Below are 20636 nucleotides of genomic sequence, written 5' to 3' on the forward strand. Positions count from 1 at the left end.
TAAAACTCAACACGGAAGCTTAACTGATACTACTATCCCCACTAATGTGAACCTTTTCTGGTAATGAATTGGAGAACAGACAAAAGGTCAAATAAAAATGAAAGAGAATAGAATATTGTGAAAAAAATTGTCACATTAAAATCTTTCGGCCAAACTTAAGGTATAATTAATTGGCCTTTCCTTAATGTACTCCATTCTGGAATAAATCATCTGAATTTCCTTCTATTCAAATTCATTAAAAATTTGGACAAAGACATTTAAAAAACTTGGAAGTAGACATAGGATTCTGGTTATTGAGTGCAACAGTTAACTAGGGTGGCCACAAGTCTGGGATAAATTACTGGCAAAAGAAACTATTTTTTAAAAATCTCCTAATTTTTCTCAGGTTAATAAGGATATAAAGCCATTTAAATGCACCACCGATCAGATCCCACACCTTCTAGGAAGAAAGTCATTTTTATAACTACAGAAACTTGTACATTCTCCCTCTGCATTACATCCAACTTTTAATGTGAGAATTCTTAATTACAACATAAGTCACTCCTTTAAATCTAAAAGTAATTTAAAAAATGCTCAGTAAATACTTCAATGCATCCCGCGTTCATCGTAGGTAACCAACCTAAGAGCCATTTGAGTTCTGTTGACGTGAGACTTCCAATGATTATTTCTTTATTGATGTGTACAGAGAAGTGGAGGTTAGCCAGCATAATGGGTACTAGACATAGCATTACAGGATCAAATTAATGACCACAGACCAGCCAGTCATTGTCATCCAATAGAGATGGAATGAGTATTAAAATTAATCATTACCAAATAGTGCTATAGGATTTACAGGATAATTCAAGAGAATCATCAACTGATAAATAAGCTGAGGACACAATAGAGGAAAGAATTCATGAGAAAGTAATTGTTTCTGCATCTAAAGGCCTGTTTACACCGTGCATAAGCTCGTAAAAGCTAATATCTAAATGTATGAATGAATGCCAAAATGAAATGAGTAAACACCCAACTTGTGCGAATGCTTGAGAAGAAAATAAATCCTGCTCTTATTTGATTCATGCATTTGTACATGTTCCATTCCAGTTGACAAAAATCATTCATGCAATCAGACATTAATTTGCACGTATTAATGTATCGTGTAAACAGGACTTAACTCTGGTACCTACATATTAAGGAGTTCGCTTAAGGTAAATGACACAGTCGCATATTTTGGGGAAATGTACCAATCCTGATTGGCCCCAATTAACCAGAATCCAATGCACATTCTTTTTTCATAAATCATAATTTGGAGAATTAAACTTAATGAAAGAGTTAGAGAGGCCTTCCCAGGCTGTGAAGATTCATGCTGATTTCGAGATATCCTAAATTAAAAGCTCTCTTACATCAGCTATTGAATGAAAGATTCCTGAATATATGTGGCTCACCTTCACTGAAATGGTCCAAAGAATAGTCACAAATATATAAACATCCTATTCTCCAAAACTGAATAGATGAACATGCAAATTGACAGAGAAAATATGCAAATTACAATCAAAGAAAATAATAAAATATATCATCAAAAGAAGAAACAGCTGCCATTTTTCTTTTTGCTTACAATGCAATGACAGAGAGGAAAATTCATACTTGGGAAGCATTGGAAATATCCAAGAGAATACTACATCAGCTGCTAATTGAGACCTACACCACATGTCATGAATAAGAATTAATATATGAATGAGCACTATCATCAAAATAGTTATGACTGATGAGATTTCAAGAAATAAGCAATAAATGCAACAATGGCTGACATATATAAACTATCAACCAGATACTGTTATTCATGGGAAGTTAGATTGCATTCATTACACCTTCATATTTACATCTTTGGCTTTCCAAGTAAGGGGAAATGTGCAAACTAATATCAAAAACTATAACATACAAGTAGCCTTGGGTGTATACCAATGGACATGCAAACAAGTGACTAGATTAAAAAACAAATTAAAACCATCAATAGCATCAATCCAGATCCCAAAACGAAAAACACATTTTCCAGAAGATTAACTCATTTCTCATGTACATTATAGTACAGTACATATAAAACGTATGCGTAACTTCATTTTTTCCCCTGGAAAAATGCTAACTTTCATTATTACAGATAACATCCAGAAATCTATTCATTGTCAAAGCATAAAATAAATTCCACTTAAAATTAACCTTCAAAATCTGTTTGAAAAGAATATTCTAAGGCTCAAATATTAAAACTTACCTCAGAAATTTACAAAGACAAAGGATATCTAAAAGTGAAATGTCTGACATTTCCCAATTCGTAAGAGTCACATTCATAAAAGTCTGAATAAAATACTCAGAAAGATATAAGAGCAACAGCATTTAGTAAAAAGCACTTCTAAGCTTCATGGTCCCCAGAATTTATGCCAATGAGGGATTCACTCTGCTCAGCATCACATTCTTGACTTCTGTGAAAGAAAGAAAAAAAAATGTGAACTGCGTATCTCATTTCACTAACAAAAAATAAATAGAAAATTTTACCATAGCCAATAAAGAAAGTAAGAATTTTTATTGAATCATGAATTTGTAGAAGTTACACAATATGAGTAGTTTCCTTCATCTGATATATCATAAGTAATTTATGTCTGGCTGGACTATGTACGTATTATTTAAAGTTATTAAATTAAGTATTATAGTTATATCATAATTACGTATATTAAGTTATTTTAATTAATAAAACCCAGGTTACTTGGAAATCATCAGTCAAAATCAGGCTCATTTGATGAAGCTTAGGATTGTAGCACCCATTATTAAAATAACAAGTAGCCATTTTAAATTTTACAGGTTAGACAAGTTTTCATCACCTAAACCTATAAAGCTATTTGACCTGCCATTTATGCAAAGAAGCATTAAATAATAAAAAAAAAACTTAATACATATACATAAGTGCTAAAACTTACCCTTAATTAGAAACTATCATATTTCATTATAAAACCTCATGCTCTAACCAAAAAGTATACTCTATTACATTAAAGTCTAGATAGTCTCGTTGTAGATTAAAGCTTAAAATGATTTTTGTACTTGAGATACTAATCTGTGAGCAAGCATTTGCTTGTGATTCATACGAGCACATTTTGTTGGGCGCATTGTCTCATATATACTATCAATAGATTTTACCTAACAGACATATTTGAGGAAAATAAGACTCAAGACTCAAATCACATACTGATTAGACTGAAAACAAAATTATTTTAACATTGAAAGAAATAGGACCCATTTCTTTACATTATGCTATTGATTGTATATATATTTATTATTGTTATTATAATCATAGATATTTTTGATCAAATTTATCTTAAATAATCCCTCTTTGTAACTAACCTTAAATTTCGACGTCCAATTCCTCTATCACCATGAATTCCAACAGTTCCAAGGCAATGCAATATGTTCAAGCATCTCCGTTTGAAAGGAACACTTTTGGCCCCACACTCCTGATCCAAATTTGGAGTTGATGAAGACAGAGAAACAACAGCAGTGTTGGCATTGAGTGATAGGAGGGACACAGCAATGAAAGCAAGAAGAACTGGGATGCAACCCAAATAAAAAGAAATGGGAAACTTCACTCCTTTGAGGGCAACATCTGATAGAGTTGACAGTGGTATTGTCAGCAGTAGAGCATTTGTTGCAGTCAACGAGGATGTCAAGAAGCAGCCCCTTCATCAAAAAATAGTAGAAAACATAAATAAGCATAGTAGCATACATATGATCTCCATAACTAACAAGTGCAAATTAAATGAACAAATGCAATGCATAAAGAAGATAAATATTTGACTTGTATTGAAATTTAATCCTTGATAGCTGGTGTCCTTACGTGGGCACAGTTGCAATGATTCAATGAAACTGTTATAGTATAAACGCAAAAATTCCTATCACAACTTGGATTGCAAGTAATAAAACACTATTTTTGCTGATTGAAGCAACAGAAAAACATTTGACCAACAGTCAAGAGTTTGGTATAATGCACCATCATACATTCTCCCATAGCAAGAAAAGAGGAATCTTAGCAAAGCATCTCAAAAGAGTACCTTTATTTCCTAATTTAAATCACAATATCACATTGAATAAAAACTTATTTTTATTATTGTCTCTCACATTCAGTGTGTTCATTCGACTTTTAGATATCTGAAGTAGGGATTTTTGAGGATTGAGTTCTGGTGGATTGAGCCCGATGATGGGCCGTTTCCGGCGTGAAATACAGACAATGCTACATTGAGTCTGCTTTCATACGAAACACCTTTTTGTCGGTAGCCATTCACGTGAAATTCAGGTGGCTCTCAGACGAGACGACCCGAGACCACTTTCTGCAATGCCGTGTGCCGTGCCGTGAACGTCGGCCAGCGGAAAATCGTTTTGTCTAAGAGTGGTCTCACAATTTAATCATGAATATACATACATACTAATTCTTCTTTTTAATTCTTCGACATACAAACAATATGCCTTCCGAGAGCATGTTCGTGAGTTGGTAAACCTATGCAAGGCATCAAATGGTGTGGTTATCCTGTAGAATGCAACACTGCATTACAATTTTATGTTAACTCATGTCCGCCCAGTTTATCCGTGGTGTCGCTGTACCGGCGTGTTGAGCAGTTTATTGTTGAGGTTATAAGAACTGTGACAGTGAATCATGCGAATAAGTTGTCAATTTCAGCCACAATTTAAGAATACAGGATATATTCTGAACTGACTCACAAGTTACACCAAATTAACGGATGATGTCGTCAGAAGTTGAGGGAGATTCCCTATTGATCCTGATGATTATATGCAGTATGTAAACTGTGCTCCAAGCATATTTCTCACGGCCCTTCAAAATCAAAATTGACCACTACTGTTTTCAGTGAATGCCTGTTCATGGCAATATTTCTCCCAAAAAAGAATAGAATAGACCCAGATAGGGTAAAAATGTTGAATGTTGAATCAAAACCTGGAGAAAAAACCAGAGGCTGCCTGATGTAATGTGACATATTGGTTGATCATGCATTCATTAACAACGTGCTATTTAAAATTTTTTGCTTGGCAAATAAAACTAGGGAGACGATCTTAAGTTTTTTTTACAGAGCTTTCCTGCCAATTTACATCTTTAGTGAAATTATTTTCATTCCCTTCTTGTGGTTGTTCATTTAAATTTGCCATTAATTCAGATAATAAGAGTTCACCCTTGGAACCGAGTATCGAGAACCGAGAACCAAAAAAATTTAAGAACCCACTCATCCTTAATTAGGAGGTTAATGAGCTAAAATTGGAGTCAAAAATACAATTTTTTAAATTTGCCATTGGAATTAGATTACTTAGTGGTCGATTCAGGCAAAACACAGTGTACAAGTTTACCATAATTGCAATTTTTTTGTTAAGGGCAATGATTAGTTTTCAGCCTCATTCTAGGGAATGCAACAGAAATTATGATACAAACAAGCAGATTAATTCTTTTAATTACTATTAATGCACATAAGATACTATGTTAATGAAGGAAAAATCCTTTTTCAAAGCTGTATTACTAATTCAGAGACAACTGCAGCACTTAAACATGAAAAATATATAAAAATAATGATTCAAAATTCTAACCAGCCAGAAAATATTTGATATGTACAATGTGTGCAACAAATAAACTGACAACGGATACCTACAAAAATTCTTGAATTTTCAAAATAATTGGATCTAAATGATTAAAAAGGCTAGTAAAAGGCCTTCATTCAACAATACCCATCAAAAAAGTCCACATTCAGTCCACGCTCAAATTGATTACGTTAGATTATACACTAGATAACAAACTATTATTAATCTACTTATATGGGGCCACTTACTACTCTAAAAATGAATTTGCATTCAACATGAGTATTATTACTATGAATACAGTGGAAGCCCCTTATAACGACAGCTGTTGGGAACAGAGAAATCTGTCGCTATAGTGAGTTGTCGTTGTTACCGAATGCAATTACATCGTCACAAAAAAATCACTCATCAGGCGTCACCACGGCTGTTTATGCCGAGAGGCGAAAATTGCAGCATGATAGCCGTTTTAAATCATTATTTTGAACATTTAATTCACTAATGATCATATTCACTTGCAATCTATGATCAAATCATATGTAATTATGCAGGATGCTATATGCCGAGGCATTAAGAAGTCGATTTTAAAAGTCCCAGCTTCAGACTCACTCGTACTGAACTGTGCATTATGAGCTGTTATTATCCTTATTTCTTGGATGCTCCAAATATACATGTCATAACTACCAGTTATGGCTATGCATCAGTCTATTAAATGCTAAAACTTCGGAATCTGTTCAAAAATTCATACCTTCTATCTTTCCGAGTAGTAATGAAAATGATGGGTGGGTGACGAAAGGAGCGTGATAAAATTTTAGGGTTCCACATGAGCATTGCAATTCTATCTTTTTTCAGGTTAACGGCGGAATGAAGGTGGAAGTAATCTTCTTATGTTTCAAGTCTGCCTGTATGAATGGTTTACTATCGTGTTTCAAAACAGCCGACTCAAATGCTATCGGAATCATGAAACCGAACAGCAATACGGCATCTAAAAGCATATTAGTCATATCAATTATCTTCGGTGGAAAGGGTGAAAAACTGTTTCAAATAAATAGAAGGACAAATGATAAATGAAGTCCACTCTTTGTCTGTTAGCAATATTTATGTTTCGTAGAGATTCACGCAATCAGACGCAATATCAGCGGACGTAGAGACCTCTAGCGGCAGTAGCGCAGACTTTTTGATAGGAATGCTGACTGGAACTGAAGAACGCTCGTAGTGTTAGGCGGCAATAACACAATTTTAACGTTTCTTACACGGTCTTATAATATGTTTCTTAGTTCTATTGGTGGGTGGGCTGGGCAATTGTCAATGAATAATAGTACTTTTTTATTCCTTCCACCAATCCTGGCATCAAACGCTCATAACCACTGCGTGAAGATAGCAGCCGTCATCCAAGCATTTTTATTTGCTTCGTAAGTGCAAGGGAGAGTATTAACTCCCTTAAAACATCGGGGATGGGCGGATTTCCCCTCCACGAACGGTTTTAACTTATCTGAACCATCCATATTGGCGCATAAAAGAACAGTTACGCGGTCTTTACTTTTCTTCCCTCCTTTGCAGGGGTCCGTTCGAGTGGCGAGAGTTTTGTCCGGGAGAAGGTTAAAATATATGCCCGTCTCATCCGCGTTGTAAATATCGCAAGGGCTGTAATTGTCCAAATAATCTTTAAGGACCGGAGCCCAGCCTTCCACAGCATTAACGTCAACACTTGATGATTCACCGGATAGTTTGTGAAGGGATATCCCCTTCCTATTTTTAAATCGTGCAAACCATCCATCCGAGCACTTAAAATTGTCTTCACCAAGCCTCTCACACAAATACTCAGCTTTAGCCTTCATCATTGGGCCGGTGATAGGAATCCCTGCGGCTCTTTGCTGGAAAAACCACGAGAAAAGAGCAGTTTCTAGCTGCGGATGCTCTCCGGGCCGCAGGTGTTTTTGAGTGCTTGGACGCCCTTCTTTAAGCACTCTCGAACGAATTTGTTCTTTTTTCATTAAAATAGTGAACAATGTCGATCTATTAATTCCAAATCGCCTCGCTATTTCACTCTTTGAACACTCTCCACTTTCACGATCTGCAATAATTCTCACTTTGGTTTTTAAATCCAAGGACTTGCGTTTACCAGCCATGGTGCTAGCAGACGGGCGGAATAATTTTTAACCTCACTGCGGAGGCGCGGGAGGGAGATGACAAAAGAGCAATGAAATGTGTACTCGAGAAATTTATTAAGGAAAGAAGAATAGGAGAATACGGAACATGTAGACGTCGACGTTGGCGGAAAAAATGCCGTTTTAAAAGCATTGAATTCCAGAGATGTGGCACGTGGTCAAAAAGTCAACCTGTCGTAATTACGAATGGCGCAAGAGAGGAATCGAGCCATTATCGCTAATACGAATTTATTTTACATTTAAATCATAGGGTTTAAAATGGTTCCTTGGGTAGCTGTCGCTAATTCGAGCTTGTCGCTATACCCCGTACTCGTTATAAGGGGCTTCCACTGTAGTTATGAGAACATGGAAAAAAAAATTTCTCAACAGATAAAAAAATTAATCACTTTTTAGGATGATTGATCTAGCAGATACTTTAAAACGCAAATTAAATTTGCAACAAACAAGATAAAATCACTCTTCAATCCATTGCTCAAATTTCAACATTTGAACTTTCATTGAAGCAATATCTAAAATGTAACAGACAGTGAACAAAAACATACCATAGCCAGAGAACCTCAGACAAGAGAGTACCAACAATTCCATTTGCCAGAAGGAAAGCCCACTGATGACGGGAAGGCCATTCAAAAGGTTCAAAATGTAGATGATGAAGAATAAAAAACATTGGCCACAGGAGCAAGAAATTGAACAAGCCAATAAAACCTATAATGAAACAAGGACTTGAAAAGATACACGAAATGAAAGAGTTTATAATTCACAATTAAATAGCATAGCATGCCGAGTTCAAAAATAGTAGAAAACAAATATTACCAAAGAACATAGGAATATCCATTTTATCCTCATTATCCACCTTTCTTCTCAAGAAGACTAGGTATGCTGCATATAGGAAGGCACTAAAGAGAGCCATTATGGCTCCCATTGGAACTTTCATTCCTGCTTTGAGATCCGACAGACTGATAACAACCTGAAAATTTTAAGTGAATAAAATCATTCCAATGAAATGAAAAACAAGGTACATACCATGGGCCCCAAATTTTTTTTTATAGAGCGAGACCAACTTTTCAATATGACAAACATATTCAAACAAAGGATGAGAACATAATAATATACAGGCATCCCCCGAGTTACGTAAGAGATGCGTTCCGGCAGACTCTGCGTAAGTCGAAATTTACGTAAGTCGAACCTTTGCGATAGGGCTTCAGATATTTCGATCGGCACGGTGAAATTCTCAGCGGAGAAATGGGCGGTAAATTCTCGGTGAAGTTTCATTCAATTCACTGCGATATTCATGAACTCTACCGCGTATTCTTACGTTATTAGATACAAAATCGATAAACATTAATATAGTCTGAGAGTTGCATCTCGAGCATTGCCAATCAAAATGCGTAATATTATTCCCAGAGTTGACCGATCGCGTGGATTCGGGAAAGTACGGTGTCTCAACGCTACATTACTGAACAGAATACTTAAATTGATTCATTATGTTATACTGCGATCTAAGGGCCCAAAGAATGCATTGTCTACCTACCTATAATCATAATATCTTCTGCCTTTTATATATTACGTTTATCGATGAATCTGGTGGTTTCACTGTCACAGATAATACACGTAGAAGGAGTGTCTAGGATTACAAGCAAATGACACACAAAAAATACCAGTAAATTGCTATATTCTTAGATACATTCACTCAATCTTTCATGCACGGAAACATACTTTCATTCTCTCATATCTCAATAAAATAACGTGAAAATATCATCATTTGAATATTTACTTCGCTGGAAACATCGAAGAGTATTTCCAAAGCACGAAGTTAATTAAAAGTGAGCTTTTATTCAGCCAACTCCGTCATTAACGTGAAACAAAGTTAGTGGGGAAAAGCTTTCAATGATGCAATATTCATTTACAGTTTCACACAATATGAGAGAACGAGAAAATGCAGCTTAATAAAATCTTCCGCCAGAAACATGTAAACAATTACGCAATTAATATCGTGTGTCAACTTTTTCTTAACTTTTCGCGGCGTTCATTGCCAACACTCAAAATTTCTATGCCGTTACGTGGGTACTAAACAATTCTTTTCCGCAACAAAGATTTCTGCTTGAACTTCATTTTCTTTTGATTCCACAGATGGAAATGTCCAAACTTATGGATACAATTTTTAAATAGTTGAAAGTCGCAGTTCGGGTGTGCATGCTGTATAACTAGTTGTATCGTACAGGAAAGAGCGCAACCACATCCATCGCTAGAACCGAAAATTTTCACGTTAATTGCTGACTTGGGATTTACAAGCGAATTTTCTACAGAAATTAATGAAAATTCCTTCGAGGAATGACAAATATGCGTCACTTTGTTATTTTTAGCACGTAAAAAACTCGATAACTAATCGATATTTTTTCTACCATAGGTTGTACGAGCGAATATCTACTTTTTACGTAGACGAGTACTCGACTTACGTAAATCCGTAGAAGTACGGATTTACGTAAGTCGAGACATACGTAACTCGGGGGATGCCTGTAATTAAAAAGAAACTTAATTTACGCATCTTGAAGTAGCAATTGGAGGCAAATATGAATGGAATAATTATGTAAAACCTCCATACAACAAATTTTTTGGGACCGAAAAAACCATGGCTACGCTGTAGGGGGTTTCGATCAATGGAGGTGATGTGTGGGTTGCGTCTTTACAAGGGCATCCAAGAATTCCGTCAAATAGCACGGCTATCACAGCGTGATTTTCAATTTGAGTATTTATAATTGAAATTGTGTAATTTTTTCCAAAGCCAAAATTGGTGCCCGAGAAAAAAAATTTTTAAAGTCCGCCATAATTTTGCAGTGTGTCCATATTATTCTTGGAGTGCAATAACTTAAGTTGATATAGATCGGCAGATTATAATATATACTGTATTTCTCCGAATATAGTCCTCCTCTGAATATAGTTCTCCCCCCTAATTTTGAGACTTCAGCTTCAGGAGAATTTTAAGAAATGCACTGAATATAGTCCCCCCTTTACTTTTACCGTAGGCATTTTTAGAAATAAAGAGGGGACTATATTCAGATTAATGCGGCATATAAGAACTGATCCCACTCCTTTCCGCATCTTTTATGATACTAGATGGCCCTCTGTCAAAACTACGAAGACAAGTGAATATCGCTGTTCTGAAAATTCTGGTTGCACTGGTAATATTTCATGGTAACAATTTGGAATGCAGATGTCATCTCCCAAAATAAAATCCGATACCAAAAGATAATTTGAAACCATTATAGTGGAAAACATGGAACTCCACTGTTCCCAGGGTAGCAGGAATGTAACCCAACACAGAATCCCATTCAACTTGGAATGTTAAATAAACTTCATTATAGGTATTTAATTTATATTTATGAACACAGTAGTGCAAGGACTTAGGAAAGTAAAGCTGGTTTTCCATAAGGGATGCTCAATGGGAATCGAAATTTAATTGAAAAATTTCTGTTGATCTGTTTCGACATGTGAACCGCATTGGGAGTTCAGAGAAATGTGATGACTTGCCAAGTGATCCTGCTCGAAGCAGAGCAATAGACGGAGCTGCGCGGAGCAAAGCATTAGAAGGAGGCGGAGCGAAGCAATAAATAGAGCAATGTGTAGCAAAGCATGGTCAAATCTTATGGTGGGAAGCACAAGAATTGACTTCACCAAGCCAGAGCTTCATATTTTCTCCATACTCCCTGCTCTGTGGGTCTCGGATGTGAACCCTTCTAAGCTCAGAGTGGAACAGTGAACATGCGGTACCCTCTGCTGCAGTTCTACTCCCTGCTTATCATGGAAAGAATTACCTGTACTGTCAAAACACTATGTTTTTTTCTCAATAATTTGTTCTAGGGGGCACTTTCATGTTTTGGGCCCAAGCGCAGACTTTGCTGTAGTGAGTTTTCATGCATAGAGAGGTTTGTTACGGGAGGATTTTTGCATGCATTGTGGATTGGGTCCGGGACCAGACCAATCACTTTGAAAACGGAAGATTTTCTAACAATTTTTCTGTAGGGGGTCGACTGTATAGAGGTTTTACAGTGCAAGCAAAATGCATTGCATGTAAGCTTAAGAGAGCAGTCTATTGCTTGTGATTACATTCGATTAGTATGAAGTTGTGATATTTTGCATTCAATTATGGTGATGATTAAACCAACTTAATTTTAGAACACCAAGAGTAAGTGAGGGTAGTCCTGGCATAACCTGGCCAAAACAAATGTAAAGGCGACAAATTCAAAGTCACCACAAGGCATTCAAAGCAAAAATTTTTTTCTTAGAGAATAAGGATAAAATAATTAAAGTATACTTACAACCCCGCAAATGCTGACACAAACAGCAGCTAATTTGGCAAATGAAAATCGATCAGAGGGAGATGAAGGGAATACGGCAGCAAGACCAAGAGTAAAAAGAGAAGCTGTGGAGGACAGAACTGTAACAACCCCAGCTTCTGTTTCCATTAGTGCCACCTGGTATGTATAATTTGCACAAAACCACTGAAAAGAGTAAAAAAAAAGAAAATTATGAGCCACAAATTATAAAAATCAACAAGACCAGGAGGTCCATAAATCAAATTTTAAGGCAAATGGCATGTAAGATCTTGGTTTCTTCAGTACAGGTCTGATACAGTAAGTGCTAAGATCCCTGTAAACAATTGCTATAATGTTAACTCACAATAGTTCATGTCTATCAAAAATTGCGTTTTTCAGTAACAAATGCACGTTAAGTGGAAAGTGAGTAATTTGAGCATTTAAATTTATTTAGCATTATGTATTAATATTTCAATAAATATTTAAAAAGTGACAATAATAAATGTGGACGATAACAAACAAAAATCATTTTCTCCATCAATTACAATGGTGCATAAAGAGAAAAATTTAAGTTGCTTAAAAAGTGATTTCAATTAGTTGATCGATAGATAAATACATTAAAAATTTTATTGATAATTTCAAAAATAATGAAGCTACTTCACTAGAAATCTCATTATTCCTGCCGATGACAGTACAGCATACTCCTCATTATCTGGACTACCGGTGGGGAAAGGTGGCACGAATAATCCAACATTCACTTCAATTCATCATACATGTAAATCAATCAATCTATTATTATCTACACACATTTTAAGTTATTTTAGATTGCTTTCCAGAATAATTATCAGCTTTATTTTCCCAACTGTGATCTTTTTAGCGGCGACAATGTGAATGTATTTGTATTCTTACAGCTCCGTATAATAACTAGATTCCGAAAACCATGCATCTGTGGCTGCAAGATCATGGATTCAGAAACGTGGTTTGCACGAATGCTTCAAAAGCAATACGCAGCATTGGAAACTACACCATCGGGTACCACGCCACATCTCGCAAAAGTTGCCTGGGACTCAGATCCTTGATCACTGAGCGAGATCATGCACGGCGATGCTTGGAAAACAGGAACACGCAACTCCCGTGAAGGCAACGGGCACGCGATCACGCCATTGCTCAGCAGCGGTAATAGGAAACCAGGACTTCTGGCATATTGTCTTCACAGGCAAGTGCCCGGCTATGACTCATGCTATCTCTACTTCCACTTCCCCGGATGCTTTCATTTCTAATTTTCCCTTCCCCTCTTGGTTGACCTTGACTGAGAAACAAGTGAGAACTTTAAAACATGGACTGAAAATAATGGAAGATGAAGAAAAGAATATGGGCTAGAAGCGTGTTGAGTATTGCAATGCCTCGGGTTGTCCGCTAGCACATGACGGCTGGGGTGGGGGTAGAGCGAGATACCTGGTGAAAACAAGAAGTGGGATGAAGACGAGGGTCAGGTGGGCGTGCTGCTGATGATTAACGTAACACTGTTCATGCTTTACATATTGACTCAATTATATTAAATTTAAATTGTCTGAAAGGAACATTTCAAATAATAAACTATTTTTGACCTTTGTGATCCATCTCACAACCAATCACTGCATCGACGAAAGTGGCTGTTTTAGGGATTACATGCACATTGCTCTCATAAATTCGTGTACTTCAAATGGCATTTGATGGATAAAAATTTTTACATCAGACAGAAATCCATAACAGCAGTGCAAATGCCGAGTGGATTGCTAACATTTTTTTTAGCAAGGTGGCATGTTCCTTTAGGATATTTGAAAGAGATATAAGTCAAATCAACAATATGACCGAAGTGTTTCGATAAATTAATAACATTCCTGTAATCAGCTAAAATCTCGTTTGAATCCATTAATGAATATCATAATTCGCAAAAATCCAGCATTTCCCGGGGCATATGCAACCTAGCCAAACATTCCCGCATTTATAGTTTTTTTCATCCATCCCCCTGGAAAACGATAGATCAAGGTTCCACTGTACTCAAAAACTTACAAGATGTGTGATATACACCAGACTCCCTATTATTGGGGTGCAGCTTATCCGCGTTGCGGATTATCCGTGCGTGAGTTCATAATCCTTCGATGTTTTCCGCGATCTTTGTAAAACAATAAAATCAGACGCAAAAGCTGCAGGATATTTCCATTTTAACGCATGGCTATGCCCAGCCCCTTATTTCCATCAGAATCCCTGCTAAAAAATGGAATTATTTTATTTACTTGCTAACGTTACTCGTTAGTGTTTTCCATGACGCTTTACAAGTTGAAACATTACGATAGAGTTCTAACATGGAGTTAATAAAGAACCAACGGAATAGGTCAATGTGCACCAATTTAATGGAGAGTGGTTCAAAAAACGATATATACACTGAATGAAAAAGTGCACTACATATGGAAAATCCTTTGCACTGTGACGTGCAAATACGATACTTATGAACTTGATAGATATTAAGGAAAAATATAGCAGATGATGGAGCAAAATAGCCATATAAGGCTTGTTGCGATCTAATCTAGTAACATACTTTATCATCAATGTGTCTGCCATTTTGGAAAATTACGTCACCGACGCTAGCACTGCTAGTGGTGATTTGAGACGCCAATAGGAGCACTACGCACTTCAAAGCTTGGATCACATCAACTGGTCTAGCAATATAATAATCTATCAGATTTCTGAGGCCATGAAGTCCATTTTCTCACTTAACTTGAACTTGCGTTCATAAAACCAGGATCTAGAGCTATTCATCCTGCTCTCTGAAAACCCTTTTCTTTTGCTAACAATAGTAGTTGCTGTTGAGTTCCTAGCATTGATAGCGAAGAGAAACTGATAGAAATTCCTGACAGGAATGTAACGGGTATAATAGATAAAAGCAACATTCTCAGCGCTGATGCAGCCCAACTGCTCCTTGAGCAATTTCAATAGGACATTTTTGATCACCCGCAGTGCAATGCCTGACCTAGTGCTGGAGGACTTCCACCTTTATGCTGAAATGAAGATGTGGCTTGGATGGAACCATTTCCAAACGGGCGATGAGCTTCAGGACAAAGGCATAATTCATTGGATTGGTGGCAACATTCCATGAAGATGATGAAGTAAAGCTTGCCCACAGGCACGACCAATTCCTCAATTGTCGAGGCGTTTATGTTGAAAGGACACCACAAGTGTGCTCAACATGTAGCAATGAAATAATTTTTCATCAATCACTTCATCTGTTGATCATGACCCATCGGAAGTTGAAAAAAAATTGCACTCATACTTTTAAAAATGCGTTAAAACTTGTGCCAATTTTCGAACACATTAGTATGTGCGATGGTGGTTGGCGTAACATGGTGAAACTCCTTCATGATGCACAAAGGTTAAGAAAAGACTTAGCTGTTTCACAAAATAAAATATATTTGCGACCGGTTTCGATACAGCGTATCATCCTGCCAGATGATGATACGCTGTATCGAAACCGGTCGCAAATATATTTTATTTTGTGAAACAGCTGTCTTTTCTTAACCTTTGTGCACATTAGTATGTGATACTTACAATAATAGAAAAGGTGACAGCTAGCCTAGCAACTTGCAATGGACATAGCTTCCCTGCTGCTCTTCTTGCGGCTTCTCCAGCCCGCAAACTAGCACCATGAGACAACCTGGCCAGCAATGCTTCGCGAGCATCCCTTTCCGACATATGTCGAACCTGAATGAAACAAATATCAGTAAATCAACAATCACATAAACAAAAAAAAAATGTATCATTCATACCAATAGGACAAAAGGAACATGAAAATACAAGTACAGAATATTCTACTCGGGCGACCAAATACAAGGGGCAGACAATAGGTAATTATGGATGTCAGAGATAAGGGTCTAGTTCGGGGTAGGGGGCGAGGTTGCCAAGTCAGAAAGGGAAATGCCCACGTCACATGTAAACAAAAGGCTTCCATGAAAGAAGCCGGAAGGGATGGCGTGCGTGAAGAACCAATAGAAGAATCACTTGTTTTGGTGATTCAAAGAAAGAGCTTCTTTTGGCATTTCAGGCTTATTTTGGTACTTCATAGGTATGTGACAGTGTTACATGACTAGGTGAAAGTGTGAAGTATGTTTGGGGGATAGCGATTGGCTGCAGACCTTGCTTACACAGGGTTCTTCAACCCTCTATTTGTGCCGTCATCGGACAACTCTCGCCGGCCTGACTCTCACCACCATCCTCAACAGAAAGCATCTGTCATCAAAACACTGCTGAATAAGACCAAAATGGAGTCCGACAACTTTGCTCTAGAGGACAAAGAGGACCATGTGAAGGAAGCATTTAGACATAATGGCTATTTTGAATCCTTTATCCATCACCATTCAAGAATTCCTAAAAAACACAAAGCACAAGACTGTGAAGAGAGAGAGAAGGACAACACCAAGTCAGTCGCCTACACCACCATCCTATATGTTTAGAGAACCACTGAAAGAATTTCCCACATTCTGAAAAAAGCAGGAATCATGATGTAACACAGGGCATTGAAGAAGATTTAGGGACCTGTTTCTTTCAGCAAACGATTGTCTTTATCCCTTGAATATAAAAGGGGTGAATAAAATTCCATGCACTTGCAGGAAATCCTATGTTGGACAGACAGGGGGCTCCATAACTTCCCGATTAAAAGAACATCAACAGGATTTATCACATCCAAACGTAGGAGAGAATCTTTTATAAGAAACAATGGCCTGGATATTTCCAGAATGATTTAAAAAATGAATCACCCACCCACAATGTCACCAGGAGGGAAAGTTTGCTGACCGCTCAAGGATAGGGCTGAGAGATCTTCTGATGTCAAGTTGTACTCTACCGCCATCACTTCAGGGAAGTGCGAGGAGAGATGAGGAGTATATATATGACATCTATCTTTTCAATTTTTATTCTTCACCTGATGATGTACTCTGGCCGTGAAAGCTTACTTGATAAAGCGTAATACACACCTGCATCCGAAAGCCTCTGATACACAAGGAGTAGTATGAATTTATATTTTTTATCACCTAGGTTACAAACTACAGAGACAAAAACAGTCGAAGCAATGGAATTCTGAAGGTGAACAGGCTCCTAAGTAGGCGAAGATGGTGAAATGGAGTGGTCAGGTCACAGCAATGACATTTTGGAATGCACGCGTAATAATCTACATTTATTTCTAAAAAAGAGAAAAGGGATAACAGGAAAGAATAATGTCTCGTTATTGGAATGATTGATGGTAGAAATTAAGAAAAGCATCCTCATTGTGAGGAGAAAAATGTTCCTTCTTCAACAAAACAATGTACGGTTGCACACCTACGCAGTGGTGGATACAGATGGGGGGCGCGCGCCCCCCCCCTTGCGGGTCCGCCCGTATTGCCGAACATTGCAAAACCACAATTGCAACTTTTTCATATCATAAGGTGGCATTATCTTTTACATGTTTACAATCATTTTAAATAAAATTTTCTTATACTTTGGCTGTGACTTGACTGTGATCTTTTATTACAATAAAAGTAAAGACAACTCAAGATATGTAGCGCCCCCCCATGAGTTTTTTCTGTATCCGCCCCTGCACCTACGGAGTTGCAGTGGTCAAAATTATGGATTCAATGTTCCAATTGTTACAAAACTTTCCGTAAGCACAAGATTTGACCCTCAATGACATTTTCTCATCTTCCAACTTGAAATAATATCTTGGTGGACAAAGTTTTACGTCTAAGAAGTAGGTCATATCCCAAAATAATGCCTATTTTGAGGAGGTTCCGTAATTCTACTATTTGGACGGCTTAAAATGCTTGGAAAAATGCCAATAAAAATGCATATATAGCTGAAAGAAGACAAAGTTGAGAAATATAAAAACATTGACCCAAAATAAATAGTTTTTATAGACTTATTGAACGACCCTCGTACAACCTACTAATTAGGTGTGTGTTTTCAAGCCACTTCGACCTCTTATCTGCAATGGCAGTTTTAATTGTTGGCAAAAGTGTCTCCTTAGTTCCTTAGTCGCTTGAAAAAATCTAATAAAATCTTTACTGACTTCAAAGGCATTCGAGCCTTTCCAGACAGAGTAATTGCCTTTCTCTTAAGTGAATTTGAGCACCATGTGTAACCTTAGTAATGGATGGGTAATTTTTTCCATCCTATTTTCCAACACATTTTTTGGCATTCTTTCCGTTGCTATAAAGCAACTCCAAATTCCACTTGGGGGCCTCTATTTTCAGATAGAGAATCAGGGGGGGGCGTAATATTGCACCATAATAGTATCTTCGTCATAATAGCACAGCCACTATCTTCTACAGAATAGCCCAGCTAGTCTGAAGACTCTACATGAAGTCTGAAGAGCCAAAGTTAAGGTGATAAGAATCAAACCTAGGGATGATAATTGGGGATTTATTCCCCATAAAAATTTTATAGGAAATCACAAACATGAGATTTCATGGTATTGAGGCGATAATGATAAAACAAAGAAGAATGCAATGAGGATGGTCACAGATAATTTTGATGATGGAATGTGAAAGCCCCTTTTTTCAAACCATGAGGTTAAAAAAACCATACACAGGAATAATAAGACTGAAATGTGAATGATGAAATGCAATGAAATTTTATATTTATAGAGCAAACTAAATAGGATAATTAAGAGGCCAAGCCAGTTTTTCTAAGACCAAAAGATCCTCAAGTTCCATGCAGAAAAACATCTCGGGTGATGAGTGAGTGATACATTTCTTGACGGAAGACCAAAGATACGTTAAACTATGGATCACCCTTACCAAATAAGTACCAAAATAAAGAGCCGTTTTTGTAATACAGAGAGATAATATGGTTACTAACATGGTAGAAATAAAATACTTCAGTAGTTATGAATTTATAAAAAAATTGGATACTTCTGTAATAAATACAAACTGCACCACTCTCCTTGAAAGAAGAATTATTATGATTTAAAATGTATGAAACTCATACCTCAGCCAGTTTGCTGAACCTCACAGATCTCACAGATGAGTCATCACTGTCATCAGCACCAGATGATTCTTTCTCTTGGGCAGTTGGTGATGTTATCAGAGCTGGAGACTTGATGGGTACAAAAGTTGGGTCACTCTGAATCATAAAAAATATTATTCATTGACATAACTTGAATAAAATCATGACAACTGAAACGGAGAAACTAAGTAAGCAGAAGGAATACATAAAAGATAAACTATTGTTATAATTGGATATGATTCCCTCTTCACTATAAATTACTATAATTGCTATTCACCAACTGCCTTATCACTTCACATAATATTAGGTCTACATTAGAGGCACAAATAAATTTACTATAACCTCAAATGATCAGGACACCTATTTGTATAATGTAATGAAATAACTGTTTGTTCATCACTAAAAATGGCTAACATATGGTTTCCTGAGCACAATGAAGATTGACAACTCACCAGGCTAGTGTTAGCTTCTGTGTAGAAGTTTTCATCGTCCGAGTTGGGATCAATAAACTGAAATGAAAAACTCGTTAGGCATCTGTCATGAATGATTGCGAGACACACATGTGCACTTCCTTACCATGTACGTTGTCGGGTTTCTTCCATTACCACAGTGGTCCCTCCATGGGGGCCAAACAATGAATCCAAGCAGATAAAGTGAAAACATCGAGTTTTTCAGATATGTACTAAAGAATGGCTTTTCGAAATTTTCATTGTGGTAAATGTACTGTAAAGAATACAATGGCATAAGAGAACACATATCAACCAGATGAAATACGAATGCATTGATCAAGTAACAAACGTTATAGAAATTACCTTCGTTAGTTCCGAAGAAGCAACCCATATAATATCGACTAGAAGAAGGACGAACAGTCCCAGAATAAAACGTTGTGATTTCGACAGCATTCCAATAGTTGGTGCTACTCTGAACTCAACAAGTACGGTCATCTTATTTTCATAGTCGCTACGAATTACAAATATAGAAATCAACTGAACCGCTTAGAACGTGAATTCGCTGAAAATCGTAAGCAAAATGCCAAAACAGCAGTTACATCGTCTACTAATCAATCAAAACGACAATAATAAATAATGAAGTATCAAGCGAAAGGGACTTTCAAGTACATCAACCATACACGTCAAACCCATTTATTCGGCGTAATTGATGGTCGTCCAAACAAACTAGAGATACTAAAAACTAGCCACTGATAAGAAAACATATAGCAACACTTCACGGATACGTAGTGTACACAAAAGATGGAGAAAACACTTACGAGAACCAATATGAAAAGTTAAACTTAAAAATTTGAAGATTCTTAGTATTTGTAGACAGATAATTACCTCAGATTCCTTTAAAACTTATGATAAATAGACATCTCACTGTTAAGTCACATACAAATGCGGTTAGTTTAAAAAATCTACGTAAAGATGGCGACGTGCGTGTCAACATTCGCTCGTGCCGCTGCCCTAACGATTTATCTTTCCGATTCGTAGAATTTAAAAGAGAAAGCTACCCACGATTCAGTCGCAGTTTCTGCGAAATTAATCCACGCACTTGCTTT

At 36.9% G+C, this 20636-nt stretch overlaps 1 protein-coding gene across 3 annotated transcripts; it reads right to left on the reverse strand.

The window, feature by feature from the left end:
* Positions 1 to 1598: 1598 nt before the first annotated feature.
* LOC124165141 (solute carrier family 35 member F5) lies at positions 1599 to 20502 on the reverse strand. Of its 3 annotated transcripts, none has more exons than XM_046542449.1 (11): positions 20416 to 20502; positions 19894 to 20041; positions 19658 to 19804; positions 19534 to 19590; positions 19064 to 19198; positions 15653 to 15805; positions 12071 to 12253; positions 8568 to 8721; positions 8300 to 8459; positions 3367 to 3699; positions 1599 to 2453 (listed from the first exon to the last, which is right to left on the reverse strand). In XM_046542449.1, the coding sequence occupies exons 2-11, from the start codon at positions 20023 to 20025 to the stop codon at positions 2384 to 2386; spliced, it is 1524 nt and encodes a 507-aa protein (XP_046398405.1). In that variant the 5' UTR covers positions 20026 to 20041; positions 20416 to 20502; the 3' UTR covers positions 1599 to 2383. The 3 variants fall into 3 exon arrangements, with proteins under 3 accessions (XP_046398405.1, XP_046398419.1, XP_046398412.1); XM_046542463.1 differs by having other exon boundaries at positions 19894 to 20092; positions 20416 to 20500; XM_046542456.1 differs by lacking the exon at positions 20416 to 20502 and having other exon boundaries at positions 19894 to 20392.
* Between the last annotated feature and the right edge of the window lie 134 nt (positions 20503 to 20636).

This window comes from Ischnura elegans, chromosome 1, assembly GCF_921293095.1.
Source record: "Ischnura elegans chromosome 1, ioIscEleg1.1, whole genome shotgun sequence".
Lineage (NCBI taxonomy): Eukaryota > Metazoa > Arthropoda > Insecta > Odonata > Coenagrionidae > Ischnura > Ischnura elegans.